Source organism: Gekko japonicus, unplaced genomic scaffold (genome assembly GCF_001447785.1).
Source record: "Gekko japonicus isolate JY-2015 unplaced genomic scaffold, Gekko_japonicus_V1.1 scaffold942, whole genome shotgun sequence".
NCBI classification, from domain to species: domain Eukaryota; kingdom Metazoa; phylum Chordata; class Lepidosauria; order Squamata; family Gekkonidae; genus Gekko; species Gekko japonicus.
In genome coordinates this window covers 556,449-581,642 of record NW_015174871.1, presented here as the reverse complement: position 1 = coordinate 581,642, position 25,194 = coordinate 556,449, and the positions used below count along the sequence as shown (strand labels likewise).

The following is a 25,194-nucleotide window of genomic DNA, read 5'->3' as shown; positions in this document are numbered from 1 at the left end:
AACAGCACTGGTTTGGAATGGGAAGTTGGCTGGGGGGTAAGGCAGGAGCCCTTCCTCCCCCTGTGGTGGCATTTCAACCCAAATGGACTCCCCTTTATTTTTTAAAAAAACATTCTCTGCAACTGCTGCAGGGGACTTAGACCCAGCTCTTTTTTAAAAAACACACAAAAAAAACCCTTAAGACATCTGGTTTAGTGCTCAGTCTACCCAGTTTTTCTACAACCAACTTAAATGTTCAATTATATGCTCCCCTTCTTACAATGGAATTCCCAATGCTATGTTAGACTTATATGCAGTGAGGTAAAGCTGAAGGGTGTTTTTCCCCAGCATCTTACATGGAGAGCGTCACAAGAAAGCAAGGAGCTCACAGCTGAGGGAAGCACTTGGACCACTGTGTCACTCTGGCTTGACTGATTTAACAGACCATACTTTCTAACTGTCGCTTCTTGACCCTTATACAGGTTTCTCAAGAGACATGTGAGGTGGTCTGGAACTCCCATCTCTTTAAGGACTTGCCACAGTTTGTTGTGATCCACACAATCAAAGGCTTTAGCGTAGTAGTCAGTGAAGCAGAAGTACTCCCTTGCATTGTTCCCTCTAAGCTGAGTTAGTGTGAGCTAGCTCACCGTTTTTTAGCCTCCGGCTCACACTTTTTTGTTTTAGCTCAGGAAGAATGGCTTCAGAGCAAACTAATTTATGCAGTAGCCACATCACTCGCTCACAACTTTAATGCCAGTACCTCACAAAGTAGAATTTTTGCTCACAAGACTGCATAGCTTAGAGGGAACATTTCTCCATAATCCAGCAAATGTTGGCAATTTGATCTCTAGTTTCTCTACATCCTTGAAACCCAGCGTGTACTTCTGGTAGTTCTCTATCCACGTACTGCTGAAGCCTAGCTTGTAGGATCTTGAGCACAACCTTGCTAGTGTGTGAAATGAGTGTAATTGTGCAATGGCTTGAACAGTCCTTGGCATTGCCCTTCTTTGGGATTGGAATGTAAACTGACCTTTTCCAATCCTGTGGCCACAGTTGCATTTTCCAAATTTGCTGGCATGTGGAGTGCAGCACCTTAACAGCATCATCTTTTAGGACTTTGAATAGCTCAGCTGGGATACCGTCATCTCCGCTAACTTTGTTGTTAATAATGCTTTCTGAGGCCCATTTGACTTCGCACTCCAGGATGTCTGGCTCAAGGTCAGCGATCACACTGTTGTGCTTATTAAGGACATTGAGATCCTCCTTGTATACTGAAGCTGAAGCTTGAATACTTTGGCCACCAAATAAAAAGGGAGCACTCACTGGAGAAGACCCTGATGCTGGGAAAGATTGATGGTAAAAGAAGACGGGGATGGCAAAGGATGAGATGGTTAGACAGTGTTATCGATCCAACAAACATGAAGTTGAGCACACTCTGGGGGACGGCAGAGGACAGAAGGGCCTGGCGTGATGTGGTCCATGGGGTCATAAAGAGTCAGACTCAACTGTGCGACTGAACAAGTGAAACAACAACTTGCCTTGGAAGACCCCTTTGGAGATGTGTGAGTTTAGTACTCATGGTAGCAAAGGGTTCTTGAGAAGTGTGCCTGGTTTCGTAATTCGGTAGTTTGCACAGCATTATACCCACACACTCACTATGAATTTCTTGCTTTCTGCCTATTGTCCTTCAACTTCTAGTAACTACCCTTTCTCTGGATTCAGGACTCTTTAGCTAATGCAAAGAAAAAAATTAAAATGTAACCCCCCCCCCAAAAAAACCCTGAGAGTTGATAATAAATTTTGAATTTAAAGATGAAATATCTGCCTCCCCAGCACTGTAGCCCCTCATTTTATATTTCCAGCCAGAGAGGGACTCTTAAGGAAATGACTCAACTTGCCTAAGCTTGAAATCTAGTATATTTGTATTCTAAATTAGGTGATGATGACATTTTGGTCACAGCAGTATTTAGTGCTAGAATAGCAAATGGCATTAATGATGCCTCCCACCAACCTCCTTTTGGGCCCGAGGATGAAATGTCTTATGAATGGGTTCATTGTACTCCTCGTTATGTTGTGATGTGGTGTTGGTAAACTTATTGACAAGTGAGTTCTGAATGAAGTGATTCCACAAGTCCTGTTGGATTGGGGAAATGGCAAATATCTGCTATTAGCTAATGATCACTGAAATGAGAATGCAGCCATTAAGTGACAGCAGATCCTGATATTTTTATGGTGTACCATTTGAGAGGAAGCAGGTCTTAAAGACATAAAGGCAGTGTGTAAGAACAGGTGTATATTAAAGGGTCTGCAATTATCTTACAAAGTTAAATCTTGGCTTTTCCAAACATAAGGAAATGGCATATTTTAGGTGTCTTAATGGAAAACTGCTTCCATTTTTTTAAATGTCACATCAACTTGATTTTGTTTGTTCTCATAGAATTAACAGAAGCAACATCTGTCTACCAGCAACTGTCACTGTAATTGCTTTGTAATGTTTTGCAAGTTATGCATTTTTTAAAAAAACAAGCTGATCTGGGCTGTCTACCCTTTCATGATTTGTCTGAAGGGCAAGTAAAGTGTGCAGTTTGTCCCAGACAATTTCCTGTAATATTAAAAAATCTCGATATTTTCTTTCTTAAAAAGCATTAGTTATGTGAGCAATAATGCAGTACATGGAATAATTCATATATGGCTTTTTAAAGAGATTTTTAAAAAAAATCGGTGGGGCAAATATTTTGAGAACATTCAACTGGAACAAAAACTGGGAAATGAGTTCAAGATATAGAGGAAATAGAACAATGGTGTTTGTCTGGGTTACATTTCCTATGCTACCATTGAAGATTTTCCTGTAGCTACTGGAAAAAACCCACAGCATTATGAAGAAAGATATCTTGGCATAATTTGGTCGCCTTTTTGCTGCGTGCATAATTGACCAGCTTTAACGATTGCATAAAAAAAGATCTGTACTATGAAGGCAGGTTGTATTATTTGGTAACTGCAGGTATCACAAATCTGCAGAATAAAAAAAATTGAGGTGTTTTTAAATCCCAGGTGTTTTTTTATATATAATGAAAAAACGAAGTGGTGGCTATACTTTGGGCTCACTTCCTAAATGGGGTGTGTGTGGGTGTGTGTGTGTACAACCCCCCCCCCCCCCCCCCCACTCTCCCACTCTCAAAAAGTTCAAAAGGAAGAATTTCACCCCCAAAAGTGGTTAAGGAGCTACAGGCCTCCTGTTCATCGTGGCTGCAACAGACTAACACGGCTACCGCCCTTGAATTATAACGGGCTGGGCTCCCCCCCCCCCCCCCCCCCCGGTCAATCCATCCATTTTCCTTTCCAGCATCTAGAAAGGCTCAACCTAGAGGCGCAACCGCTTGCGAGGAAGCTTCAGGTGGCGCCAGGAGCAGCGGGAACTCAGTCCGAGAGAAGGAAGGGGGCGGCTCCCCGCCTGCTTTGATGCCGCCGCCCTTTCTGGCCTAGCCGGCGAAAGGGGCGACAGTGCGCGCGGCTTCGGCGAGCAGCTCCAGACCCGCCGCGGTAAAGCGCCTCTTCCCCCTCTCTGGGCCAGTCAGGTGCCTTTGGCAAAGGGCGAGGGAGGCCTCCTGCCAGGCCTTGGTGAGGCGAGTTCCGTGGACGACTCCCCCCTCCCACCCCCTTGCCTCTGTCTCCAATAATGCGGACCCACCGAGGGCGCGCCCTGACGAGCCTCACGGCTAGCCGCTTGGTTTCCGGAAGGTTGAGCCAGCGCTTTCAGGCTCCTCCTCCGGCTCGCTGTCGCTGCTTCTCTTTCCCCCTGCAGCGCGGGTGAAGGGGGAGCCTCGGCAGGAGCGGCTGCCCTGGCACCACCACTGCCAGGCGGGAGAAGCTGCGTGTGCGCGGCCCGGAGACCCAGCGCGCCGCTGTACGGCTGGCTTCGGTTCGGTTCCTCGAGGTACAGCGACGCGTGTGTCTCGCTTCTCATGATGGCGAGCCTGACTCGCGGCAGGGTCCGGAGCAGAAGGGGCACCTCCCGGCCACTTCCTCTGGCTGCGGCGGGAACGGGCTCTCTTTCGCCACGCGTGTTTTCTGAGCCGGGCAGTTCGCCGTAGGGGTAGCCTCTTGGCTGACTGCTGTCCGCATCCTTGGCGGTGTTTATGAGGAAATGCTGTTTGCAGTAGACCAATCAGCTTGGGGGGAAAAGAGGATTTCTTTTCTGTGCTCTCCTCAAAGGCTGTAATCTTGTGCATGATTATCTGGGAGTAAATCCCTCCAAACTCTGCTCTTGATACTCTACTAGCTCAAGAAATGCATGTTTTCTTGGTAATGATTCATGTTAAATGGAGCTCCACTGGAGGAATTGTGGAGACAGGAAAGCACACCCTCTTATATGGCAGTCCTGCCCTCAAATTCCAGATTTCCATTAAACTGATTGTACAAAAGTGGCAGACCCTTTGTATGTACTCACAATCACTTTTTTGTGTTACTATTTTGCATGTAGTAAGAGCCCTCCTAACTTGGATAGCTCAGGCTAGCCCAATCTTGTCAGATCTCAGAAGCTAAGTAGGCTAGTATTTGGATGGGAGGAGACCTCCAAGAAATACCGTTGTGACGCTAGGGCAGGCAATGGCAAAACCACCTCTGAACATCTCTTACCTTGAAAACCCTACTGGGTCGCTATAAATCGGCTGTGACTTGACAGCACTTTCCACTACCACCAAGAGTTCTGGAACGGAAAGAGGACCTGGGGATGACCAATGTATGGAGCACACTGTCCATTGCTTGAAAATGCTCTTTCAGGGAGGTGACCCTTGGGTATCTCTACCTCTCTCCTTTACCTAATCAAGCATTCATGGCTAGACTCTTAGCAATGTACAGGGATGGAAGTGGGCACTGCTCCACTACTAAATGATTATTATTTTTTAGTAATATACAAGAAGTACGTACAAGCAGTACAAGAAGTCTTATGCATAGATTTTCAGGGGTTCCACTGAGTTAAATATGGGGTACTTTCAGGTAAGAAGAAGAGAGAGAAGAAGAGATTGGATTTATACCCCGCCCTTCACTCGGAGTCTCAGACCAGTTTACAAACTCCCTTCCCTTCCCCACAACAGACACCCTGTGAGGTAGGTGGGTCTGAGAGAGCTCTAACAGAAACTGCTCTTTTCAAGAACACCTCTGCCAGAACTATGGCTTGCCCAAGGTCATCCAGCAGCTACAAGTGGGGGGGGTGGGGAATCAAACCCGGTTCTCCCAAATTAGATTTTGCGCACTTAACCACTACATCACACTAGCATATTTGGGACTGCATCTGCATGCCACTCTGTTCAGCTAGAGTAATCGCTAGAGATCCCTTATTTCAGAATACCATAGTACTGTAAAATATTACAATGTATTATTTCCATAGCAGATACGCAGTAGCTCTTTGTTCTGGTATTTTAATCTGGTAACTCTGGTATCCTCACAGACAACATTGATTTTGGATGCAGTTTATTCTTGCACTGTAATTCTTTGCTGATACTGTTGGAAATTATTTTAGTTTGTCTTCTTTTAATGCAAGTTTGTGAATGGTCCTTTTGAAAATACTCCGTACATCTTTCTTGCCTTTGTGCCATTAGAGTATAAAGTACTTCCATTCCAGTTCTCTTGCATCTTAAGAGTGGTAGATGCAAGACCTCAAAGCTTCATGCTCATTTAGAACATTTCGTATCCACTGTTCCCAACAGGATTTAGTTTCGGGGGTGTCTTATTGCATAGTCCTCATCCCACTAGTTCCAGTATCAAAGCAAATGAGGTTAAGCGGAAGGGAAGTGTATATCTTGGTGCTTATCTGTGGTAGGTAAAATTGTTTTGGAGATAAACTGGTAGAGGAGCGCGTGTGAGTTGGAGGAGAGCTGGTTCTTGTGTGTGGCTTTTATAGGCTTGTTTGTAAGGCTCTAGTTCCAGCTCCTGCCAACCTAGCAGTTCGAAAGCAAGAAATTGCAAGTAGATAAATAGGTACCACTTCGGTGGGAAGGCAACAGCATTCCGTGCGCCTAGGTGTTTAGTCATGCCAGCCACATGACCACGGAAACGTCTTCGGACAGTGCTGGCTCTTTGGCTTTGAAACGGAGATGAGCACCGCAACCCTAGAGTCGGATTTGACTGGCTTTCGAGCAGGGGAACCTTTACCTTTTTTTTTTTTACCTTGTAAGGCTAGCTTATTGTCAACCTGACAAGGCCACTTGCAACCAATTTCAGCAGGGAGCAATCAGTGAATCTTTTTTTAAAAAAAATCTAAAACCCTCTCTCACGGTGTACTGAATATACAAAATTGCATTGTACTGGACGAATTATTGTTATTAGTCTATCAAAGTCAGTATACTCTGCCTCTCCAGGGTCCAAAGTAGAAATCATTGTCACTCACTCTGATCCCTTTTAACTCATGGGCCAGGGGATTGAACTTGGGACCTTCTGTATGCAAAGCAGATGCCCCATTCCCTGTCCTCATCTTGCCACAACTCTGAAACATTATATGAAGAATTTGACATCCCTTGGTTGTATTAATACTGTTTAAATTCTTTAAACAAATGTTGTAACCAGCCAGCTAGGTAAGATCCAAAGATATTAAGGCAGAACTAGGACCTGCCAACCCTGTGTTTCCTTCACAGGGCAAAAGCAGGGATGGGGCAGAGACACTTGCATAGCAAAACAGGTAGGCAGAAAAGGAAAGATGTGTAACTTTGTTCCTGTCTGCTAATTTTCTCTTCCAGATGTCCCCTGGTCCTTGTAATAGATTCTTCTCATCCTAAAACTAGGCTCTCTTAGTTCAGGAGAAAATAGTGGAACACTTGCCGTGGGTGGAGGGTGGAGGTTGGGTGAGGATCTGTACATTTCTTCATTCAGCAGTCATTTGGGATGCCATTGGGTATCCTTCTGATTCTTGATTGGCCTAGGAAGCATGGGAGGCTTTTCATATATTTTGAGATTGATGGATGGTGCTGAAGGCCAATAGGACAAGCCCACATATGTTTTTAGAGACCACCTTTCTGTTTATCTGAAGTCACAACTCCTGCAGCTGTACTTCCTTGCAACCACTGTTCCCCCTAAGCTGAATTAGTGTGAGCTAGCTCACAGTATTTTAGCCTCCGGCTCACAGCTTTTTGTCTCGGCTCGGGAAGGATGACTCCAGAGCAAACTAATTTATGCAATAGCCAAATCACTCGCTCACAACTTTAATGCCAGTAGCTTACAAAGTAGAATTTCTGCTCACAGGACTCCACAGCTTAGAGGGAACATTGCTTGCAACAACCCTGTAAAGTAGGTTAGGCTGAGAGTATGGGACTGGCCCAAGGTGAGCTTCTGTGGCAGAATGGTGATTCAAACCTCAGTCTCCCAGATCCTAATCTGAAGCTCTAACCACTACAGCATACTGGTTTTTGTCGGGTGGCTGCTGTTGAACAGAAGCAAGCATGGGCGAGGCATGCAAGTCGGGTCGTAGTAAGTTGCCTGGTGGTTCCTGCCAGGCCTGATCCTGGTGACTCCTCCCTTAAAGGTCAAAACAGTCTTGGAAAGGACTATGCCCCCTCCCCCTAACAGAAACCAGACCAGCAAGGCTAGCAAGGCTGTTGTGGTTGCATAGCGATACACTGAGAACATTGACTTCTTAAAGGTACAGGTTCTTCTTTTATCACTGGGGGGTTAACCCCCTGATTTATTTATTTATTTTTAGTTTTTTTCTGCAAGCATGGTGCTTTTCTCTTATGTCTTGTCTGTTCATGGCTCCAATCTCCAGATTTACATATCTACAGATTTGGCCATAGTGGGAATTAAATATATTGAGGTATTATGTAGATATATGAAGACACCATATGAATGTATGTGAAGCCGTCTTATATTGAGCCAGACCATTGTTCCATTTATTTTTTTTACTTATTTAGAACATTTTTTATGCTTCCTGTCCCCCCAATCATGGTCCACAGGGTGGTGAACATGAAATACATGAAAACATTTAGATAGTTAAAATACAGTTAAGAATGTAAAATTCAGTTTAAAACACCTAATCAACACTAGAAGGAGGCCCAATAACCATTCTTTGGGGTATGCCAGACAAAACAATAAAACCTTCAGCTGCTGGTGAAAAAGACACTGATGGAGGGAGACAGATGAATCTCCCTGGGGAGGGAGTTCCAAAGTTTTGGTGCCACGACAGAGAAGGCCCTTTGTCAGGTTGCCATCCATCTAGCCTCAGACGGCAGGGCCAACCAAAGCAGAGCCTTTGAGGATGACCGAAGTGAGTGGGTAGGTTCATGTGGGAAAAGCCAGTCCTTAAGGTATATTGGTCCCAGACTGTACAGGGCTTTAAAGATAAATACCAGCACCTTGAATTGAGCCCAAGGACAAACTGGAACTTAGTGTAGGCGGAACGAGGTTTATTATTATCTGACTGGTGGTGGTTCTCCAGGGTCTTGAGCAGAGAGAAGTCTTTCCTAATACCGGCCACCTAACACCCTTTAAATTGAGATACTAGAATGTCACCGTGTAAATTTAGGCACACAGACCATATGTTCTACCACTGATCTGTCTGCCTTCCCCGGTGCCTTTTTCCCCCCATCAGCCACTAATCCACCAGTCTCCGCTATCATCTTTGATCTGGTTGCATGCCTGACAACCAGAGGGTAAAAATGGCAGTGGTTTACAGTTCTAGAATGCAGGCATAGAGCAAAGAGCAACCCCCATTTGGCCACCCACTTAGCTTCAATACATTTCTTGCCACATTTCAATATAATCCCCATCCTTTGGGTAAGCATTTTACTGCTTTAACAAAGCATGTCCATGAGAATCATTGCAACAGCCTTCTTGTGATGCAGCAGAGTTGCTTCTGAACCGGTTCTTTCTTCCCCCGTAATCCAGAGAGACGCCCTAGAGCTGAGTTTCTAGCTTCTCCCCCAGCCTCTGGTTCTGGATGTAGAATCTCATAGAATTCATGCACAAAATACACATCAGTGGCAGTTTCTTCTCTGCATTTGTTTTGGCATCCATTCTAAATTCAGTGTGGAAGGAATAAAGCCCAAGGGACTTTTACATATTTTCCTTACTTGGCGTTCCCATGGATGCCTTGGGAACAGCATATCCTTTGCTTACTCTCAGTATTCCACAATTAAGGATACATCTGCCCATCAATCTCCAATTCTGACATATTTATTTCCTCCACTGTGCCCTTCCCCCCCCCGGAATTAAACCCAAACAAATGGTAACTATATAAACTAAGCTTGTTATTCTTGTTTGGTCCTTGAATCTGTTAAACATCTTCATTATGCTGTATGCTAATTTACTGCTCTCACAATCTAACTATATGTATGAACCGGTAATTTCCATTTTCATTGTATCTAAAGCTTATACCTTGGATAAAACTTGGGCTGTGGTCACATGAGCAGTTAGTGCCGATATAGTTGTGTTACATTTGCGGATGTAAAGAGCATGATCAGACAACAACATCTGCCTTCTGTGACCCAGTCATCAGCACCCGGGTCCAGCCCATCTAGGAAGGGATGTTTGCAGACACCAGAGAAAGTCCAGTCTTTATGTATGCCAGCACTTCCACTCCACTTTTCCTAACATCTGAACCCCCTTGTAGCAAATGGATGCCGGGTGAGAAGTGTGAACAATCACTTCCATCTCAGTCTTGGTTGTTGTTGTTTTTTATCCGGTAGGGATGTGCACATAAGTGCATATGAGCATAAATGACCCCCATTGCGAACAAGGGCCCCCTGCTCCGTGGCTGAGGCAATGGTAATGTGGATGCTTCAGCACAGGACTGGCACACAGAGGAGCTGCTTCAGGGCATGCTGTCTGGTTACCCCTTCCTGTGAAAATTTAAACTGCCACAAATAGAGGTGCTGCCAGATCATGCCAAGCCTCCATTGCCAGATCATGCCAAGCGTCCATTGTGACTGCAGCCTTTGTTGGTCTTAAAGGTGCCGCTTGGCTCAAAGTTTGTGCTGGTTTTAGCATCAGTAATGGTAATTACTGAGTTAGTCATGGATACAAGGTGGTATCCAGAAGAGAGCCTTTTGGGCCAAGAGATTAATAGCTGCATGCTGGAATTAATTACTGAAAAGAGTCAGGTTGGTTGAAATCATGTCATGCTTAAATCTTTTTAGTGTTTTTTTTTTTTTTTTTAAGGGTTGCTTGACTGCCATGTTAATGCTGCTTGCATTTGGAGTGCTACTTCGGGAAATCTGGGCCAGTATTCATGATGAAAATCTTGCTGATGCCAGCAGTATTCCGGAAGCGCCATTGTTTAGCTATGAAAACATCAACGTGCCAGAAGAGCACATCCCCTACTTTTTACATAACAACCAGCACATTGCCACAGCCTGTAAGCAGGATCCTCATTGCCCATATAAAGTAAGAACTCATTTACTCACTGGAAAAAAAATTGCTTGTTTTATTCTTAGAATCTCAGTGGTTAATTTGTAGACTCGCAGAGGTTAAAGACGGTTCATTTTCCAGACAATTGCAGGGTTTGGAATGGCTGCTGTTTAGGCTACTAGGTGGTGTGTGTTTGGGAGGGCGTGAATTTCCCACCAACCGGTTATATGAGAACACATGAAGCTGCCTTATACTGAATCAGATCTTTGGTCCATCAAAGTCAGTATTGTCTGCTCAGACTGGCAGTGGCTCTCCAGGGTCTCAGTGGAGGTCTTCACATCACATACTACCTGGTGCTTTCAACTGGAGATGCTGGGGATTGCACCTGGGACCATCTGCATGCCAAGCAGGTGTTCTGTCACTGAGCTACAGCCCCTCCCTAAGAACAGTGCCCAAACCAAAATCAGATATGCCAAGTAGGCCAGCAGAGTCTAACTCTCTAAAATCATGTCATTCGTATCTTCACCAGAGTCTTGCACTTATTTCAAATACCATGTGCCAAAACATAAGGAGTAAGAGTGTAGTTTGCATATTATGGAATCTAGCATTTCTGTACTGAAGTTGATCCCAAGACTATTGTAGCGTTTAGGGGCTGCAAAGAAGTGCATGTACTAAATATATGCATGAGCACAATAGGTGCTAATGGCATGATTTGTAGTGTTGACCGATTGGGAATGCCTATCCAAAGTATTTATTTGTTCATAAAGAAAATTTTAGTGGTCTGTTCTGTGGCCCATAATAATAATAATAATGATAATGATAATGATAATAATAAACTTTATTGTCATTGTACATAGTACAAAGAAATTAAAGGTCTACATCTTTAATCTTGTTCAGATTTGTAGCTTCTCTGAAAATACCCACATGCAAAATTGGACAAATGGTAGAATTATTGTAAGCTTTGATGTACTGTACACGTTTCTGCAGATCATGTGTGCATTTTTACACCCTCAGGATAATAATTTTAAGAAAATGAAAAATTAGAAACAAAGTTACACTGTTTTAGAAGATTGGCTCTTTGGGAATCAGCTGTGAGTTGCTATAACACCATCCTATTTGTTTTTAAACTGAGATCTTGTCTCATCAGAAATACTTGAAGAAATTGAAATCATGTTGGGGCTATGAGAAATCCTGTAAACCAGAAAAAAGGTTTGGATATCCAACATGTGATTATGCGGAGGCAGGGTGGTAAGTATGCATATTAAATTTATGGAGTGCAATTGCATACATTGACTTGGATCCAGCATGTGGTTAAAAAAAGCGGGAGGAGTCCCCTTTGACCACCAGAAAAAGGCCGTGCTGATGAGTACAAAAGTCATCGTCGTTGTCATCATCATTTATTTATTTAATTTATACCCTGCCCCAGGGGTCATTTCCTAGAAAAAGAGGTGCAGGAGCTCATTTGCATAACTCATTTGCATATGACACACACCCTGAAAAGGCAGGCATGTTTAAAATGAGCTATGCAAATGAGTTTAAATGCCCCCCCCCCCCGTCTCTCCGTAAAATCCAATTCCACTGAGTGAAATCCCTTCTGTCACCAGAAATGGTCATGGTGTCCAACCCAAGAGCTGCTTGTATGCTGGAGCTGACCTTATACTCCTGTTTCTTGGGATCCAGTGCTGGCTTTTCTGATCATGATAATGGACGTCATCTACCATATGGTGCATGCATGCTTCTCTTGAATCATTAGTTCTCCTTAACTATAATTTGCTGGGGACGTACAAATGCTAGGGTGGCCAGGGAACCCAGAAATTTAAATCCCCCCCCCAGTCTCTCCGCAAAAGCGGAGAGGCTCAGGGGGGAAGGCAGGCATGTCTGCCTCCCTGCGCTCACCATGGGCTAGCTGGAGACGGCAGAGAGAGAATGGGGTGGGGGTTAAATGTCAGGGTTCCCTGCCCGATCTTCTCCAGAGGATAACTGCCTCCATAACTGCCTCCCTGCGCTCGCCGTCTCCAGCCAGCCTGCCTGCTTTTGCACGGTGGGCTAGCTGGAGACGGTAAGCGCAGGGAGGCAGACATGCCTGCCTTCCCCCCTGAGCCTCTCTGCTTTCTCTCCGATTTTGAGGAGAGACATGGGGGGGTGTTAAATGTCAGGGTTCCCTGCCCGATCTTCTCCAGAGGAGAAGATCAGGCAGAGAACCCAGGCATGATTGCCTCCCTGTGCTTGCTGTCTCCAGCCATGCCTGCCTTCCTGCCCTCCCCATCTCCAGCTAGCCCACTGCAGGGCAGGCTGCAGGGAACCTGGAGAAGATCAGGCAGAGAACCCAGGCATGATTGCCTCCCTGTGCTTGCTGTCTCCAGCCATGCCTGCCTTCCTGCCCTCCCCATCTCCAGCTAGCCCACTGCAGGGCAGGCTGCAGGGAACCTGGAGAAGATCGGGCAAGGAACCAAAACATTTTTAAAAAACCCGCCGCCCCTGAGTGTCTCCGTGGGCGGGGGGCGGGGTCTGGGCTCCTTCCTCCCAGAGCGCTGCTCTGGGGTGCTCCGTCAGGAAATGACCCCTGCCTTGCCCTATCCCACAAGTGGGCTCAGGGCAGCTTACAACATAAAATCCATAGAACAATAAAACAATAGACGGCACAATAAACAATAAACATCGTGCCTCATTTCAGGTGGAAATAGGTAGCTCAGAAAGCTCCAGTGCCGAATAGTATTATCTAAAACATCAGGGCATCGGGAAGGGGCCATGAACAGGGGAGGTCAGAATGGTTGAACGTCTGCTGCCTCAACCAAAAGCCTGTCGGAATAGCTCCATTTTACAGTCCCTGTGGTAATACTGTAATAAGTCCCACAGGGCCGTGATCTTGAGTGGGAGCATGTTCCACCAGGTTAAGCTGTTGCCCTGGTTGAGGCTAAGCGGATGTCCCTCAGGCTGGGGATCATGAGGAAGTGCTGATTGGAAGAGTGTACAGCTCTCCGGAGCTTATGTGGGGAGAGGCGGTCCCGCAGTTATGATGGTTCCAGGTCGCATAGGGCTTTAAAGGTCAAGACTATAACCTTGATCCAGATCTAGTATTCTGTCAGCAGCCAGTGCAGTTGGCGCAACACCAGCTGGATGTGTGCCCATGAAGGCATCGTTGTCAGCAAGTGTGCCACTGCATTCTGCACTAGCTGTAGTTTCTGGATCAGGCCCAAGGGTAGCCCCCTGTATAGAGCGAGTTACAGTAATCCAACCTGGAAGTGATGTGGGATGGGGGCTGCAATAAGGATGGGAAATTGGAGGAGGTTGAGAGAAAAGGCTGCCTGGATCAAACTCAATTTGCTTTACTTTTTGTTGTTTTACTTCACTCTGAGCCTTAAAATTTGTGTCACACTTTGGAATAGTTGTATGTCAGTACTGCAGCAGGCACCTTTCAGAGATAGTTCTTGCTTAGGAGCCTGCAGGTTTTATGGTAGATGTGGGATTGACATGCTGCAATTCAGAAAGTGACATAGTTGTACATGTGCTGGGCCTTTCATTCATTCATTCATTCATTCATTCATTTATTTATGTAATGCATAGTCCTCCTTTCTCACTGGGTCTCAAGGCAGATTACACTGTGTGAGTCAGTACAATCAACCGGATGGGACATTCAATAAACAATGAAATAGATTTTGGGTTGTAGAACCAACCAGAAATCTAATGAAAAGAACTGACGCATTGAATGATGCAAGACTACATAGTAGGATCCAGTGTATAGCAAACTACACACAGTAGTATAACGACAGTCCCTAATAATTTGTCCTAGCAACTTTGTGAGTTATTTTGTGTAGTGTGACCCTATTGCCTGTGTAGGAAAAAAAGTAACGTTTGAAGCAGTTGTGTGATGTGTAGAAGCTTGGGCTTTTAAAATGATAGCCGAGACTCTTGATGTTGTGGATGTTTTCTTTTTTTTTTAAGTTCTTCAGCCACTGTTTGCCTTCTGTGGCCCAGGTTATAAATACGGTAGGATGTGAACTGGATGGCAGCTTTGTGAACTGGATGGCAGCTGGACAGGATCTGTGGCTATGAGGAGACCACAGAGGTTGGCAGCATCAGAGCCTGTAACTCTAGGATTGGAAGGGACCTGGTGATATGTACTCTAACCCCATCATCTCCACCATTGGTCACTTCCCATCCTAGATGCCTACAAGCTCCCTGTACACTTGAGCAATCCATCAACACCCAAAGCAAAATAGGAGAAGGCATCTCTTTTCATTCCCTCCTTTAAGGTGTTAACATGGCAGCCTGTTTTATGAGAGCGAAGGTTTATTCTTATGCTTTATTTTCTGCTGGAGTTAAAACTGGCATTGTCTCACATGAATGCTTGTTGTGATCTTTCTACATGCTAGGGCTAGTACTATCGAGGAGGCTCAGCATTTGTTCTGGAAGCAAGCTGATTTTGGTTATGTTAAAGAGAGGATAGATGAAGTGAAGACTCACTGCAGACCTAAGGCAATGGTGAGCATACTGGTATATATTAAAAATAAATTACTCTATAAATCTACATTCCAGCTGCCTTCCAATTTTTTTTTTTTTTTGTTATTTTCAGTTCTCGTTATTCTTTTTTTTTCTTGCAGGGAGATTCTTCACTTGAATGTTCACGTTATCTCCAATACTGCAGAGCAAAGAATTTGTACATTGATTTAAGAAGCCCGGAGAGGACCCATGACAGGTGTCTAACTTACTCATTTTGCATAGGAGAAACTAAACTATAAATATTATGCTAAGCAGCTTTCTCTTTCTTGTAGCTGTTCATAGCTCCAAGGACCCATGAGCCCTCATTCTTCCCTTAGTCTTGTCCAGTTTTCATCAATAGACGGGTTGGTACTTAGAAATCCTCAAAACTTTGATTAGGCGAGAGATGATGGGAAATTGCCTCTTTTTTGTAGGGCATGTTTTTGATGGCAGAGGCTCAGGGATCAGAAGTTACTTGTTTTGCTTTGTGGGGTTGAGGACCATGTTTGCTTTTTGTTTTGTGGCCTTCCTTGATTTCTGGTTCCTTGTCTGTGTATACTTATTGGCTTCAATCCAGATTTTGGGACATTTGGTTAATATAGCAGAGTTTGCCCAGTCCTAGAAGCATGATACTAAGTGCAGTAAATAAATCTCCCAAGAAGTATATTGCAAAAAAGGTAAACTCTGCTTCTAGTCAAGTAGATCCAGTTCATGTTCAGGTTGCAGTCAAAGGAAGAGAAAGAAGCCTAATATAAAGAGTACTTTCCCTATCACGGATGGCCAGCTTGTCCGGCATCACATGTGTGGGAGTATGAGGGCATTGTCTCTACAGGAGAGACTTGCAGAGACGTGTGTCTCCATGAAAGGCCATGTAAAGTATGAGAGGACAAAGTGAGAGAGAGAGAGGAGAGGAGAGGTCAGACGGCAGCTCCTAGATTAAGACAAAGAGAGGCGTCTCATTCAAGGAGATAACACCAATACACACTTAGAGCAATGTAGTGCCCCCAGTATGCTCACTCCAACAGTTAGGGGGACAATTAAAATTACAGAAGAATGAGCCAGATCCATGGTCCATTTAGACCAGCATATTGACTCCAGCTCTGGTAATGGGACTGGAAACTCAATGACGTGTGTCTCCATGAAAGGCCATGTGAACGGCAAGAGGACAAAGTGAGAGAGAGGAGGGGTCAGAAGGCAGCTCCCAGGTTAAGACAAAGAGAGGCATCCCATCCGAGGAGATAGCACCTGTACACCCTTAGAGTGATGTAGCATCCCTCAATGTCCAGATGTGTTGAGTCGCTCACTTCAACACCAGACCACTTCAAATGGAGTGAAGTTGATGAAACTGATTTTTGTTGATTTCCCACTCTCATTACAGCTCCCTGTAACCCCTGAAAAGATGCTTGGGGTGGCTGTTGAATACATAGAAGGTGGTGTGGGAGCTGCAACATGGAGTGTTGTTGAAAATTGTCTGTACTGAATGCCCTTATGCGAATGGAGCGGTGGCTGAGATTTAAGCCATAGTTGTCAAGTATCAAATGCGTTTTTCATCATACATTTGTCTTTGGCAAACAAAAAGAATCTGTATTTATGATAAAAGTGGGTCACCTCCAGGTCTGAAGAAAATATATATATTAAAAATGGGGGAATTAAATCCCCCCAAAGTAGCTAACAGACACATGCATACACACGCTGGCCAGCATCTTAGATTGCCTAGCAACCCAAGGTGTGACACAAAGAAACTTTTAAAAAGTAAGGTAAGGAACATCTGACGGAAAGTGGCAAAAACTGGATTTGGGGGAGGGGGCCAAATACTCGCAACTGGAATAGGAGAAAATGGGTAATTAGGAAAAATGGGTAACAGATGTAGAGATATAAAAATTCTTAAAATTTTTGAAGACATGAAAAAAAATCCCCCTCCAAATGATCCATGTAATAACTTATTTTTCTAAATATTTTAAGGCTCTTGACAAGTGACTTTTAAATGGCTGCACTTTTTTTTTTTTTTTGAAGCTTTGGTTGTAAACAAAATCACAATTCAAGCACGTAGAAGAAAAATATGATTCATGAATAGCAGTAAGATAAAGCAGTGTATATTTCAGTTTAGGAAATAAATGAGTTTTTCAAATTAAAAGTAATTGTAGAATTTCAGGTGTGGGGAGAAAAATAGATTTGTAGATTTTTCTTATGATCTATGGCCAAGTTAAGAACATAGATGGAGTGGACCTGTGTATTGTTAAGTACCTCCTGGAATGCACTGTACTCAACCTCCACTGCTGAACTATGGGTTGTATGTAGCAAAACATGGGCAGAGTGAAAGCAGTCTATCTGTGGAAAACAGTTAGATATGAATGCGTATCTGGAACTGCAGATTGGATTCATGTTGAGGCAGTGAGCACTATCTAAGTGCATACATGGATCAGTGCAGTTTCTTTCCAATGTAGTAGTCTTGTACATTAGCTCTCAGTGGCATGCTGCAGCATGTTACTGAATTGGTGCGAGCTATATTTATCTTGAATTATCTAGGTAATGGAGAGAATTCTCACTTGCATTACTTATGGGAATTTACTACTCTGCTTTGGACGTTTTTTAATATGCTAATGATTTATAATTTTTTATATAATTTAGATTTAATGAAGACTTTTTCCAGAAGGGGCAAATTGGAGGTCATTGTAACTTGGATGTTAAAGCTTTCCTTGCTGAAGGCCAGCGGAAAAGTCCTCTGCAATCTTGGTAAGACGTTTACCTGAATCTGGTGTCTCTTGTTAAGGTAAGGTGAAGTGCCATCTAGTCACCACTGACTCATGGTGACCTCAAGAAGTTCTATGTCATGGGGTTTTCAAGGCAAGAAATGAGCAGAGGTGGCTTTCCGTTGCCTTCCTCTGCATAGCAATCCCAGTCTTCCTTGGTGGTCTCCCATCCAAGTACTGGCCCTGCTTAGATTCTGATGAGATCACACTAGTCTGGGCTAGTAGGGCTGCCACTCTGAAAAAATGTTGCAGTGGGATCACGCAATAGCCTGGATTTTTCTCCGAAAAGCAAAAACAAATCCTGGATTGAGTCAATCTGGGCTCAGCTAAACACTGCAAGACCATAAATAGGATTTTAAAAAGAAAGAGAAAAAAAGAGGGAGGATAGTGGCCAAGATGAAGGTTATTGCAGGTGTGAACCCAGATCTGAGTGACATTATGTGAAGTCCACTTTAATGAACTGTTGACTTTAAGCAAAGAAAACCAGAAGTGTTCATCTTTTAGAGACTTAAGAATGCACTGTAGCATGTTCTTTGTGCCTGTATCTAAATAAATGTATGACTAATTCCTTGGAGCCACGAGTGCTTTGAGATTGTTTCCTGACTAGCAGCTCCATCACCACCAACAATAGTTCAGGGTAGAAAATCTCTCAACTGAGAGAATTGTCAAAAGCATCTGTGAAGTAACAGTGGAGTCTACCATTCAAAGGGTGGTGGTGGTGGTTAAAACTCCACTGGGAACTACTAAAATAGATCTTCAGCGAACAGGCAGTCCCTTAGTTACGTGCCTCATGGAAACAATTTGTTCAAGTTTACTCTTGTTCTATAAAAATTTAATTAGGCAATTTAGCCTCATTGTTGGAAAACTTGCTTTAGTCCTTTTGAAACAAAAAGATCTTAGTCATATGGGTTAAAATACAATGACTTGCTTCCTAGCTGCTGATCCTAGAGTACTTTTAACAGCACTTTCCCAAATACATCGCTGCCACCGTGAGAAATATCAGACGTTTTGTGGTTAAGGGGCTGTGACTCAGAGCATCTGCTTGGCCTGCAGAAGGTCGCAGGTTCAATCCCCAGACATGAAAGACCTCTGCCTGAGCTGCTGGTGAGCTGCTGCCAGTCTGAGTAGACAATACTGACCAAGGCTTTGATTCAGTGTAAGGCAGATTCATGTGTTCATCCCATTTCCAACTCATTTTGAGGAGAAGCCTCAGCAACACGGTAGAGAACGTGGTTTACATGCAGAAGGTGCTAGCTTCCATCCCTGGTAATTTATAGCTAAAAGATTTCAGGTCGCGGGTTCTAGGAAAGATCTTTCTTTGCCTGGGGCTCTGCAGAGCTGTAGCCAAATGAAATAGAAAATATAGTGATCGTATAAGGCAGCTTTGTAGGGTAGTGTACGGCCTGCTGCGCTCTTCCCCTCCCCAGAGGTCCTGTAGTGCTTCTGAAGCATTTGAGTTTTAGCAGCTCTTGGTACAACTGGAACCTTGCTAGACTGTTAAACGGAGCCTGCTAATTGGTTTCAAATTCTATCTGTCTTGTACCTGCAATCATTAATAACTTATGTCTTTGGGGAAATGTCTTTAAAATCATGGTCAAACACATTTGACATGAGCCTAGATGTATTCAGATTAGCCGGATCTCGGATACATGGGCAGAAAGCCATCCTCTGTCACTCTCTCTTGAAATTTCCCCCCAGCCCTTGATTTATAGATCAAAGATGTTGCTTGGTCCTGAGATCAAAGGCAGAGTTTAACCTTTTGAAGCCTTACTGGAGACGCTTCAATTTCAATTTTTTTAAAAAATTAAAATTGTCAAACTTTGCCAGTATTCTTAAGAGAAGCCCAAAACTAGGATAGGTTTTGCAGCTTCTATAATACAAGAACATCTTGGGTGACTAGCTGTAATTTCAGGTTTGCTGAGCTCCAGATGTATACAGAACTGAATGCTAGACCTACGGAAGACGGTAGCTGCGATGTTGTTATTGACAAGCCAACTTATTTCATGAAGTTTGATGCAGGTATAAGATACTGTGTTTTCTGCTCTGTACATTCTCTGGCAAGAAATGCTATATTTCTATAGGCTACGAGGTATGTTACTTCAGAGGATCGTCTGTGACAATCAGCACAACAGTTGGCATGTCACTGCAGTTTTTCTTTGTGGTGATTCTCACAAATGCCACCAGTGTGGCAGCTGCTGCTCATGCTGATTTCAGCCCCTCCGTGATGTTATGAGCGGATCACTTACATTGCTTGTTAACGTGCCCCTGCCAGTGGGCCTTCTGGGGCGTGCTAAAAGTCAGTGTTTACGGTCTTTGTATGCCAGCAGTTTCCATATGGCTGCAATAACTCTGTGCACATGCTTAGGTCTGAAGTCAGCATAAGCAAACAGCTGTGTTAAAAACCAGCTCTGCCATGTAGAGTCCACCAGAATATTTTGGTGCATGGAAGGATTTCTGCTTGTGGAGCAAGTTTTTCTCAACTTGCCCCTCTGGCTGCAGAGCAGAATGCCCTCTGAAATGCTTTGGGGTATATTTGGGGCTACAGTGGGGCGATGGAGACAAGAAAGTCACCCTGGGAGCCGAACTCCTTCCATTCACAGAAATGCTCCAGTGGATCCAAACGATTGTGAACGTTTTGCTGTTTTTTCTTCTTGGTGCCAAGAAATCATTCCTAGGCTATTCTTTCTGAGGCTTTGGAGGTGGACTCAAAGCCTGACTGAAGGGCTGACATTACAATCAGTGTAGCTCATTATACGATTGTTTTCATTGTCAGGCTGGAGTGAGGATCCAAGCTGGTTAAAATTCCAAACAATTTTGCAACATCTTGTCCTTTCTTTCTTTTTTGTGTGTGGATTTTGTGTGTATGTGCTTGCATGCCTGGAAGTCATGGCAACTTCTGGCAACCCCTAGTGGGTTTGGTCATTTTCAGAGAGGTGGCTGGATAGCCTGCCTCTGGGTCCTGAGCCCTGGTATTCCTTGGAGGTCTCCTATCCAAGTACTTGCCAGGGTCGGCCCTGCTTAGCTTCCGAGAACTGACGAGATTGGGCTTGCCTGGGCTATCCAGGTCAGGGCCAATGTCTTGTCCTTTCTGATTAAGGAAAATTAAAATTCAAGAGCTCTTGCTCCAGAACAGCTAAGCCCTTAAGCAGGTTTATTACAGTCATAATATTGTCTATGTAGCACTTTTTCGAAGTGCTCAAAGAACTATGTAGAATAGTATTATTATACCCTTCCCCCCCTTCCATGAGAGGAATGGTGATAGCTAGGAGATAGTGACTTGTTCCTTAGAGCCATCTTCCCAGTTTATCAACAATTACACCGGTGTACTGTGAGCCACCCTGAGCCCGCGTGCGGGGAGGGCGGGATATAAATGTAAATAAATAAATAAATAAATAAATAAATAAAATACAAGTCAGACCAGGGACTTTTCAACTCCTGCTGTTAACTATGTGAAACAAGCCATGTTGTTCATCATCTTAGCACTCTTAATTTGACAAAGACTTCCAAGAAATGGATACATAGTGTTCAGGCCTGTAGCCAGGATTTCTTTGTTCGGGGGCATTTAAATTTTTAAGGGGGCAGTTAAATTAATTTAATTCTGCTAGCCCAGTCCTGCTGTATACCAACCTATGTCATGGTGAGTCTTTCAAAAGCATTCCCATGAGCCTTTGGGAAACATACAAATTAATTTATAGAAAGGGGGATTGTGGGAGTTGTATTGAAGGTGCCACTCTTGAGTACCCTTCTAAGCTTTCTTGCCCTGTGGAAGGGAACTCAAAAGGCATTTAAATGCCTTCTGAGCTGTCTTTTCCCAGGTCCCATAGGACACCCCCCCCAATTCCATAGTGGGAGGGAGATGGCCGTTGTCTGCAGGGGTCTGTCTTAAAAAATAAGGTTTACACACACACACACACACATGCACATATTAAAAAATACAAAAAGGGGGGGGGTTCTGTCATGGCTATGTGTGGGACAGTGCTTTTAATTAAGGTGGTGGGGCCCCAAAATGCCCCACTGTAGCCACAGGCTTGATAATGTTCCTCTTTTAAAGATGATACCAGAAAGTCTGGTGCTGGTGGGCCATAGATCTCTCTCTTCCAGACCAAAGCCTAACTCCTTGTTTACTGGGCCCTGTTGGATCTTCAGTCTCTGTTAACAGTGTCATATTTTTAGGACTGGTCTTCCTATTATGTCATATTGGATGTCCTGACATTTTCTCATATTTTTAAGAAATGAAATACAGATGAGGGTGCTGTCCAATTAATCCCAGCCGTGATGCTTGAGAAACACTGTCCAATCTGTTTTCCATGCATAATTTTCCTCATCAATATTTCCTGCTTCAGGCTGCTGTTTTACCCTTTGTAGGGGGAGAGTATACAAGTACCATACAAGTACCATGAGGAAAATAGTAGCGAGAGATATTTTGATGGTGAAATGGTGCATTGTTAACTTGGGCCCATTCTGCATGAATGGCCACAAAACGGCCATAAATCTATGCAGACACTACCATAAAACCGAGAGATCAAAGGAAGTGAAACCGGCATGCAGTGTGGAGGCTACCATAAAATCCGACAATCAAAGAAAGTGAGAGTGGCACGCAATGTAGAGGGGAATTTCTGTTCCAACGTGAGTTTGGTAAAACAGTGAAGCGAATGCTAGATGCAGAATGGGCCTTGCTGTTCTCCCAGTGTCTCGCCACATAATTATCTTTCGTTAAAGTCAAACAATACCCCATGCAGTCTACAAGTCTCTTCAGCAACATGGTCTTGGACTCTGTGGCAAACCCCCATGGTTTGATCCAAAATTTGCACCCAGTGAATCAGCTTTGGTGTGAACATATTGCATATAAGTGTCTGATACATTTTTGTTTCACTACAACAGAAAAAAGAGCCATACATTCAAATGCCATCCTTGCAAAGGGGAAGGCTTGTATGGCCTTTGTGTGAACTTTAATCATTAATAAGAAGTGTCTTGGAGTAAAGCAAGAAATTGCCCTAAAATAGAGATGTCTTTCCCCCCTGGGGACAAGAATATAATGTCTACTCAAATAGTTGCCCTGTGAAAAAGCAGACATGAATGTTTGCAGAGAAATAAAGATGGGGGCTGTGTATACAAAACCAGCTTAATTTTTCCTCTTTCTCTCAGGTGTTAATATGTACCACCATTTCTGTGACTTTGTCAATCTTTACATCACTCAGCATGTTAACAACTCTTTCAGCACAGATGTCAACATTGTCATGTGGGATACTGTAAGTAAGAGTTCCTGTTTTACAACGGTATGGTGTCTGTAGTTATAACGTATTCTTTCATGATCTATACCAAACTCACTGATGTGACCTCATTTAGACTGATGGAAGAGATGGATACTAAAAGCCAGGAGTATAGTCACTGCTGTAGATGGGTGCTAGTTTGGCTTTGGTGGTACAGCTATCGAACTTTTATCCTGCTGTTCCTCCAAGGAGTTCAGGGTTACATACGTTCTTCTCCCCTCTTCCACTGTATCCTCACAATAAACCAGCAAAGTTGGTTACATTCCATTATGGTCCAATATAAGCCACTGTCAGCAGAGAGAATGGTAAAAGGAAGCTTTAAAATATTTATTAAAATTATATTTATATCTTGCGTTTCTCATAAGACTCAAGCCAGTTTACAATATGAATCTTTTTAACAGGGTTGTGGTCAAAGTGGGGGTAAGACTTTGTTTTAACTGGGAGGGGGCTCATTGTACCACTTACCCACACATAGCACTTGTTAGAGTTGTACGTGCCAAAATTCCTGAGCTGAAAATATACACAGAAATGGCTTTTCAGATAGATCTGCATACTTACAGAATGAAAAACAGAATTATGGACCTAAAGACTCCCCCTACCCAAGTTTGAAGGCCAAAGGGGTCCAGCTTTACAGACTCCTGAACAAGGTGTCCCCAGGCATCCTGTTCACCACTGTTTCTTAGGGGGGAAAGGCGTGGCCCATTTGGTCCACATCCAGCGTTGTGAAAGTAATATAGACAGACGCAGTACGTTAACAATACTGGGCAGCCAGGAGACAGTTCCTTGTGCTGTCATTGTGTCAATAGTCTGCCAACATTTTGTTTTGTTTGTCTTTGTGTATCCCCCCCCCCCAATAACATGAGTATCCTACAGGAAGGGGGGCAAGTAATTACCTAAGGTTGCCCATTTTGGTAGACTGCAAATCCTTTCACCTTTTCTGTACTAGTTTCTGCCCCTTTTCTACGTATGACTAGGGTTGACTCACAGACAGTTCTTTGGGTCTATCCTTGCTCTGTACAGTATATTTAAATAATCTGCTCTTGTACTTTTAGTAGGCTTCCTAATTATTTCCAGGACATTTTGGCATTAGTATTTGCTCAGTATTTCTTTTTATAAGCCCAGTTGCTGTGAATCCAGTGACCGAGAGCACTCAGAACATGTCAGTGCTCACTGCATTTCCACATCGATGCATTTATGTTTTTTCTGCTTTGCAGTAGTCAGTGCCACATATTCTTTCTGCATGTTTCTATATAAGATAACTATCCCCTTCTTAGCCTGTCTTCCCTGCTTGCCTCTTTTCTTAGTTCCTTGTTGCTGTATTAGGGAATCCAGTGGTACGTATGAGAGCCACAGAGAATTGGCTCTTCATTCATTACTGAAGCTAATCCTTGGCCAGCAATGGGGTATTGATGCTTTATCCTTATGTAGCACTTTTAGGGGTCTGCATTCCTTTGTTGTTGTTGTTGTCTGAAAAAACTGGTGTTCCTGTTCTGCTCCATTTTTATCAGGGTTCCGCACTGCATAAGCATGTTTGCTGTTTGCATATAGTAAATCCCTATATACTATGCTGTTAGGTTTAATTCCTTGTATCACCAGATGATGGTGCCAAGAAACTATTTAAACTTGCAGAATAGTGACAGTGAAGCCTGTGCATTTATTCATGTAATCAGATATGTGTGTAGATTTTGGGCATTGGAGATTTACTATCTGTACTGATCATTTAGTCTTTTTTTTTTTTAAGAAAGCAAAGCAGAAGTAATGTGAGAAATAGTCATCAAACATGTTTCTAAACACAGAGCAATGGTAGCAGAATTATTTTTAAAAAGAATAGTTGAACGAATTCTTGTCATGGGGATAAGGAGCATACAGATCTCTGACATGACCTGTCTCATTGTACTAACATCTCATTGCAGCTATGAATAGAGAAATTACAAATAAAAGTTTGCATGGTAATAAAACATGTGCTATAGCCACTGAATGACAAACAACAGATGCATGTTGAAAGTTTAAATTTTGAAAAAGTTTAAGTTTTGAAAATACTTAAAAATCAGGAATCAGCATGTATTGAGTTCTTCTTGAGACTAAGATGTATACAGGTATTTATTGTGCACTGGACTGAAAAGTTAACCCCCACATTTCTAAAAATAATTGTGCATATCCCCTTAATTTGGGTTTGTTTAGGTGGCAGAAGCTGTCAAGAACTGCATCCTTATTTGGGGTTATGTTGCCCATGGTTTCCATCATGTGTTTGCATTCAGTTTAAACAACATGAATTATTTTTCCAATTCTACTTTAGCTCCTTGAATTAAGCATGTAAAATCAGATTAGTTTCACACTTTCCTTTTGTTGCATTCCATTGAGTTCTTCTTGAGACTAAGATGCAT

General features: G+C 43.4%; 1 protein-coding gene across 1 annotated transcript in view; it reads left to right on the top strand.

Moving 5' to 3' along the window:
- Positions 1–3,873: 3,873 nt before the first annotated feature.
- The window catches only part of EOGT (EGF domain-specific O-linked N-acetylglucosamine (GlcNAc) transferase), a 32,025-nt gene continuing 10,704 nt past the window's right edge, over positions 3,874–25,194 (top strand). Inside the window, exons 1-8 of the mRNA XM_015424809.1 lie at positions 3,874–3,913; positions 10,123–10,347; positions 11,459–11,559; positions 14,685–14,793; positions 14,913–15,007; positions 17,419–17,523; positions 19,453–19,559; positions 22,686–22,789. Coding sequence (XP_015280295.1) covers positions 10,138–10,347; positions 11,459–11,559; positions 14,685–14,793; positions 14,913–15,007; positions 17,419–17,523; positions 19,453–19,559; positions 22,686–22,789 — 831 coding nt within the window. The 5' untranslated portion in view covers positions 3,874–3,913; positions 10,123–10,137. The remainder of the gene's footprint in view (positions 3,914–10,122; positions 10,348–11,458; positions 11,560–14,684; positions 14,794–14,912; positions 15,008–17,418; positions 17,524–19,452; positions 19,560–22,685; positions 22,790–25,194) is intronic.